Consider the following 7792-nt stretch of genomic DNA (forward strand, 5'->3'; position numbering starts at 1 on the left):
GCTCTCTTCCACCCTTCACGTGGTTGTGCGAAAAGAGCCCTTCGAGGAAGTCGGTCGACTGGCATACGTAGCATGTGACCAACCCAACGCAACCTATGCTGTGTGATCAGTTCATCTATCGAGGGTGAGTTATTTCTCCCGAATACCATTCGACGTACTTCAGAATTGCTGATCCGGTGTTCCCACCAGATTCGGGCAATGCGATCATGATTCGCAGTGACTCAGTACAAACGAAAATCAAGTCTTTCCTTGTGTTTTGGAGCGGAGTTCAGCGACGGATGTTTGAAAATTGACAGTGAATGGAAGATAACGGTCGTGACTAAGTCAAATAACACTCTTGTTCTGGATGAAGAAGCTGGAGACAGTATATTCGTAATGCACTACTCATAAGGTTGCTGGAAATTCGTCGATAGCCCATGAAAGGTTTCGCCCTTCTTGGGGCTCATCAGGTAGGCGCAGTCCCCGAGTTTCCGTCAAGCCTGGAAACATCACAAACGAAAGATTCAAGATTCAGCTGGGTTCCAGCTGAGTCTCTCGCAAAACCAAATCAGTTTGCAAATGAATGTATCTGGCTAAGCTGGAGACAGAGTTTTCTGACACCATAAGGCTCCGATACATGTTTTGGACCAAAAACGGTTCTCCATAATACGAGCTTTTGATGCCCCCTAAAACTTTACAAGTCCTTATTCTCAATTAAAATGTCCACAGGATGATCTTGATGTTTGTGAGGACAGAACATTCTGTAGAGTCTGTCAACTATACATGTATGTATACATGTTTATAAACCAAAAAGCTGGTCTCCAACTGGTGTGTGCCGTCCGTTGTTGGTCGAAACACTGAATGCCTGCACACACGGGAACGGCCACAGGCGTTGAGCGGGGTTGAACAAGAACCCTTTGAGAAAACTTAGATCCGGAGGGATAAAAGCATCAGGAAAGCATGTAGGGGGTTGTCACATACACCGTAACTCGACCTCAACACACAATGACGGCGGGCAGCAATTGTTTGTTTATCAAAGAGTTACCGGCATCTTTCATCAATTCCTTTAATTTCCAGAGCAATACCGCGTCTTCCCCAGCATTGCAACATGCAAGTTTTATTCTCTTAGCCGCTCGTCAGTACCTGGCGGTATGCTTTTATTCAGCTTTAACAATATCGTTGTCTTTGGGTGCGGACTAGAAAGTGGAACAAACTTGCTACTGTTCTATCTGGCTAGGTTTTCAAGTAGATCACTGAGTACATAAATACATCCATACATTTGTGGTTATACGTATTTTGTGAATCGTTCAGCTGTAGCACCCTTTCGATGCCTAACCCGAAGGAAGCACGAGGGCTGGGATACTGCCAGGTTGTCCAAGCCTAGACAGGAGAAGTCGAGAGGCAGAGGTCGGGTTCGAACCACGGACCTTTCGGTCAGTAAAATTGTGCTCTAACCACTTGGGCCATCTCACCCCAATATTGTGAAAAACAGCCAAATGCTGGTATGATCAACAACTTGATAAGAAGTATGCTTGAGCTCGGCACATACACTGGAGAAGACCGAATGCAGATCATGACATCCCACAGGTCCAAACGCTTACTACAATCTCAGAGAGAGAGAGCGTGACACACGTGCCATTTTGAGGCTCCACCAGAAGTCAGCCAAAAGAGCATTTTGTTGACAGTAGTGTACCGATACAAGTCGACAAGTGTCTTCCTGCTTCCAGTATGAGAACGTTTACGGTTATACGAAATTAGGCTTCAGTATAAGGTAAACTCCCAACGGTAAGCTCTTGTACACTGTTGAATTTTCCACATTTGTTGGCTTACAAAAAACTGACCCTATTCCCTGTGTTAAACGCCACATGTATTTACAGTGCACTGCTTCAACTATTGTGATTCCCCGTAAGTAGGTTCTTGTCAGATCTCGTAGGCAGCAGCAAGTATTTATCGAATTTTTTTTGGTCACAAACTGCAAACAACCGTAAAGGGAACCGCTCACAAGGTTGCTGAAAACTCTTCGAAAGCAACCTTGTGACCAGGGACATTGGAGGTCATTCGAAGAATTCCAAACACGGCTAACATAAGAGTAGCTTTCCAGAGGGGGGACATTCTACGCTCTGCACTCGTACAATTGAAGGATCGCCTCCCGGCAAACAGAACCAGGGGCTGTGTCTACAAAATTCAGTGTAACGACTGCACTAAAGTCTATATAGGAGAGACGGCCAGGGAACTTCACAACAGAATCGGAGAGCCCAGTAGGAAAGTAAAGAGGCCACCGAGAAACGTGGATGAATATCAAGCGTTACTGAAAGACTCGGCCATTGCGGAACACGCACTGGGCACGGGACGCAAAATAGAATGTTGAGGTTTTGAGGCGAGGACTACGGTGGTGGCCGAGGCAATAGAAATCGCCATGCATCCCAGAGTTACCAGAATAGAAGGCGTGGAACTGGCAAGCGTGTGGAGAACGGTTTTGGATCAGCCGAGCTGACACGTGTTGGTGTCATCAGGAGTAGTCATCATCTGGATTCCACTTGACTTCATTCCCCTCCAAACTAAATCTTCGAAGCACTCACAAACCCACAAAGACCAACGCAACCGAGGTGAATCATCAACTGAAGCACCCTGAAGTGGAAGATTAAGGAACGAAAAGCGATCGGAACTAATTTGGAACCCCTCCAGCCCACCGATTCAAGATTTTGACAGCCACACTAGCCGACAAGAGCCGTTAATTGACACTCAACACTTATATAATTTAAAGAGGACCAACTGATTGGTTCAACGTCTGTCTTATAACCTGGCCAATTTGGTGGCCTGTTCACTCGGCCTGATGAAGCTTTTGTGTCAAAAGCGAAACTTTGCCCAAATAAAAACTACCGATTGTTTGCCAAGCTCTTCTGAAACGGTGACTTCTCAATCGGTTCCAAACTTGTTTCAATTGACTGTTTGTCTTCTTCCAACGTGAAAACTTAAGGTATTCAACAATATGTGCTGTTTTGGGGTTTGTCGTACCATCAATAACCGTCACTCATTGTGAATCGAGTCTTACCAATCACGTGGCCATCTACCGAAGACGCTCTCCGGTGTGTTTTTTCCCAATATTTTTCGGTATATCGTTTCAGAGGGGTTTGGTAAGCAATCGGTGGATTGTTTACCAAACCCCTCTGAAACGATATACCGAAAAATATTGGGAAAAAACACACCGGAGAGCGTCTTCGGTAGATGGCCACGTGATTGGTAAGACTCGATTCACAATGAGTGACGGTTATTGATGGTACGACAAACCCCAAAACAGCACATATTGTTGAATACCTTAAGTTTTCACGTTGGAAGAAGACAAACAGTCAATTGAAACAAGTTTGGAACCGATTGAGAAGTCACCGTTTCAGAAGAGCTTGGCAAACAATCGGTAGTTTTTATTTGGGCAAAGTTTCGCTTTTGACACAAAAGCTTCATCAGGCCGAGTGAACAGGCCACCAAATTGGCCAGGTTATAAGACAGACGTTGAACCAATCAGTTGGTCCTCTTTAAATTATATAAGTGTTGAGTGTCAATTAACGGCTCTTGTCGGCTAGTGTGGCTGTCAAAATCTTGAATCGGTGGGCTGGAGGGGTTCCAAATTAGTTCCGATCGCTTTTCGTTCCTTAATCTTCCACTTCAGGGTGCTTCACTTGATGATTCGCCTCGGGTGTCGCTGTTAGATTTTCCCTGGTCTTTGTGGGTTTGTGAGTGCTTCGACAGTTTAGCTTGAGGAGGGTTGAGGTGAAGTGGATTGCAGATGATGACCACCCTTCCTTCTGACGACCGCACACCAACACGTTTCAGCTCGAATGATCCAAGGCCGTTCTCCACACGCTANCCGTCCGGACTTTCACCAAGGAACTCTCCAGACGATAAGTTCCTTTATTAACTTGCTCCCATTTCGCATTGTATTTATTTTTATACGTGTCGTAACCCACCACTGTCAATCATGCTAAAAACCTTTATTAGTGCATACACCTTCTGATTTGTATTATTGCCACCATCACCTGTGCACTAATAATTCCATGGTGGAGTCCCCCCAGTGTACACTGCGGTGATGCAAACGAACCAGTTGCTTGGTGATTTCTAGTGAGTGAGACTTTCTACGGAATGGTGCAGGTGGCTAGGCTTGAGTACAAGCCTTTTAATCTACGCAATTCTGGTGATCTAACTCCTAACAAGCTTCTTTGACTAGATAACCAAGTGATTTCCACCTGCATGTGAAATTGACGAAAAACAATCGGGATGTGAAATACTTACCCCGGTACTTGGACAGCGTCGTATTTGTTCGGCCCGTTGATTCTGCTTGTCTGGAAACAAACAAGAAAGAAATTGTGGCGACGGAGTTGCAAAAACCAAATTCAGCTCAAAGGCTTGAAACGAACCGAAAATTGTTGTCACAGTACCTCTTGCAAAAATAATTGTTCTGTGACAGGTTGTTAGCTAGGTACAAGCGAGGGCTAGCCAACAAAAGGGCTTAACTGGTAACCAAAACGAACGCTTCCACAGTCCGTGGGAAGTCGTCTTCTGAGTTCCAGCGAAAAACAAGGTCAGAGGAATGACAATCTGACATGATTATGACTTCGTGAAACACCTGCCAGAATTTGCTAATGATAAAATCTCACGGGGATCGAAAAGTCCATCATTCACACAAGTCACGCTGAAATTATCAACGAAAGAACGAAATACACACTATGATGTTATGCACAGAGTTCATATCAGCTTGAGACAAACTTTCTTCCGATTTGGTCTTCCCTAGCATTGACACACTGCATGTTCTTCCACGAAGCCCCCCGTGTTAACTACCCAAGCAGTGCCTTCTTCCTCCCCAAAGACGTGTCAAGCCATGTCAATACAATCATTTTGTCACCCAGTCTGCCGGTGAAACCTGCTGATCCCACCATGCAGTGAATTCCAACTCCGGTAAAAGCGCCGCTGACAGCCGAATATGATTTACCCGTCCAAACCCATCATTGTGCGGTCAGAAGACGGCTCTAACGTCCGCTGTTCTTCATCACAGACATGTGCGCCTATGATACAGAGAGACTCAGAATGCTACGCCATAAACACGTGATGTGGTAGACTCCGCTGAAGCAGACTGGGGGCAAGAATGGAACCTGGTGTTGTAGCATGTCACGTGTTATCCTTAGGTGTGTCTCCATTGGAAACTCTAATCAGGCCGTCAGGGGAAATGCAAGCAAATGATTGCTAATGGGTCTATTCAGGTCTGACTAAGCCTAGAAAGGGGAAGTCGAGTGGCAGAGGTCGGGTTCGAACCACGGACCTTCCGGTCAGTGAATTCGCGCTCTAATCACTTAGTCCATCTCGCCCCACCCCCCAACGTTGAATGAAATGGTACCTATGTGTGGATTGACTTAAACCATCTCCCTGCGTGGAAATTTGCTGTTAGCGGTAAGACTGGGAGGGGAACTGTTGCGACAGACACATTTCACTTGGGTGTCAGGTACGCAGGTCTAGACCACAAGCACTGGAATGAGAACACAACTGTGTGTGAGGAGTACTAATCAGAATCTAGGCAGTAGGCAAAATCTATCATTCCGGACAGTTTGCGGGATGTCGTCGAGTGATGAGTAGGAATTCACTAGAGAGTAGTGTGGTTTGGAGTGTTACAGACACAGGTCTTTTTCTTGAGGTCAAGATGTGACCCGATCCCTGAAAGTCAAGCCACACGGGCGCTTCCGTCCTTGTTAAGACGGACCCATGAGGTGGGTGTGGCGTCCGTGCAGATGAGGCTTTCAGGACACAACTACAACCTACAAGTTTACGCTTTGACACTAGAAGACCGTTGAGTAACGAGACAATACTCCTATATCCGTAACGCACTACTCATAAGGCTGCTGAAAATTCGTTGACAGCCCTCGATTGGTTTCGCCCTTCTTCGGGCTCACCAGGTAGGCGCAGTCCCCAAGTTTTCGTCAACCTTTGTTCTACTTAAGGCAATACTTTCTGCCAGTTGTCACTGATTAGGGAGTTGCCTGAATTGGTTAATAACCGGTGAAGCCGATAATTCATACCAGCAATAAAAACCCATTTACTTAAAATGACATGCTATTCATAAGTTTACTGAACAATCCTTAAAGTGCACGCCCTGAATACTACTTAGGAACCCTATGAGTAGATTATTCAGCAAAGAATGTAATGCGATATCTCGAACATCATGCTAAATGATACGTCATCATCGTCAGCATGACCTCAATGCTCAACACGGATGCTTCGCTGTCGTACAACCATGGTTTATTCGGAAGCCTTATTGTAAAGAAAAGAATAACAGTGAATGGGGGAGGGACTTAGTGCTACCTTACTACAAGCGTTCCGAGGTGTCTATACCTTCGGATACTCATTCAGGCGATTTGGATAGAAACTGGCAACAAGAAGGCCACTGACATCAGTTGGAAGCCATATGTTCCAACGTCTTCAACCAGACGCAGTGAAGATCACGCGGTACCCATCCTAGTTGGCAAGTATCACCGACAGAACCCAAACTTTTCGTACTCTCTTTCATACCCCTGTGCCAGGGCAAGGGTTGGCCACCCCTCTGCTTGCGCCACTTTTTAACTGGGCACAGAAAACAGCACTCTTTTCGGCGAACGCAACACATGTCTCAAACAACGCAGCTTCTGGCGCTGGACACATTATTCATTAGAAGTACCCGTTACATAACCGAAAACCCGCTTTCTAATTGTCTAGTTAACGATTCACCGACATCAACTCACACTAGCCATGGTTCTGAGACAACGATTGTCGAAAACCTGAAGACGTACCAGTTCCGTTACTCGAACAGGCCAAGTCTCACAGCCTCATCTGTCTCAATACAACTGAAACTCATACAACTTCCTGTATACAGAAATGGCCCACAAATTCGAGTGTAACACATTCAGTTGAAGAATGCCATAAACGAGGGGTCACATTTTGGCTCGCATTAACGAAAGAGCGATTACCGGAATAGTGAATTCGGTGTTTGAACAGAACATAAGCTTGATGGTAGCACAGCTACCCTAAGGAGGTCAAAACCAGTAGTGGGCTGTCGAAGGGTTTGAGTAGCCTCATGAGTAGTGTGTTCTATCAAGAAGATATTCCGCGAAATCTCGGATATTGGGCTAACTGGAATAAGAGACGGCCTTTGTGCAGCACGTTCCCCCGAAGAACACGGCAAACAGAGAGTGTATTCGTCAGTCATTAACACCAATTATATTTGCAAATGAGTGTGGTATAAAAATCAATTAGTTCGGACAGCTTATGGTTTGTTTTAATTTAAAGTCAGTTTAATTACTTAAATACGTCTCCATGGAACACAATAGCCACACGGTTGATGCATACTCTTCGAAAGCGCATAACCGATTTTGTCCTTCAGTGAGCTCATCAGGTAGATGCAGTCCACGAGTTTTCGTCCGTCCAAGTTGTGTTCTAATTTTAAAAAAATGGACGCAGTCTGCGAAGCATACCCCTTTGCAATCTAACTTGATTTTAAGACTCACTCAAATGAATATCCCGTTCAACCAGGCTAGGTCAAATTTTCAACTATCCTAAGCGTCTCCAGACGACCATTAATCAAAACTTCAACGTGAAAGGAACCACGTTTACCGGACGGGAGATGATCAGTCAGGCTTTTAGATATTTTAGGGGAATACTTTAGAGATCTAACGATCGAACCACTTGTATATGCGTAATGCACTACTCATAAGGTCGCTGAAAAATCTTCAGCAGCCCACGACCGGTTTCGCCCTTCTTGGGGCTCATCAGGTAGGCGCGGGCATCGAGGCTCCGTCAA

General features: G+C 45.4%; 1 protein-coding gene across 1 annotated transcript in view; it reads right to left on the minus strand.

Moving 5' to 3' along the window:
- The window catches only part of T265_05304 (hypothetical protein), a gene marked incomplete at both ends in the record, with an annotated part of 58454 nt that overhangs the window by 35542 nt on the left and 15120 nt on the right, over nucleotides 1-7792 (minus strand). The window contains one exon of the mRNA XM_009170287.1: nucleotides 4264-4313. Coding sequence (XP_009168551.1) covers nucleotides 4264-4313 — 50 coding nt within the window. The remainder of the gene's footprint in view (nucleotides 1-4263; nucleotides 4314-7792) is intronic.

The sequence above is a fragment of the Opisthorchis viverrini genome (genome assembly GCF_000715545.1).
Source record: "Opisthorchis viverrini unplaced genomic scaffold opera_v5_98, whole genome shotgun sequence".
Lineage (NCBI taxonomy): Eukaryota > Metazoa > Platyhelminthes > Trematoda > Opisthorchiida > Opisthorchiidae > Opisthorchis > Opisthorchis viverrini.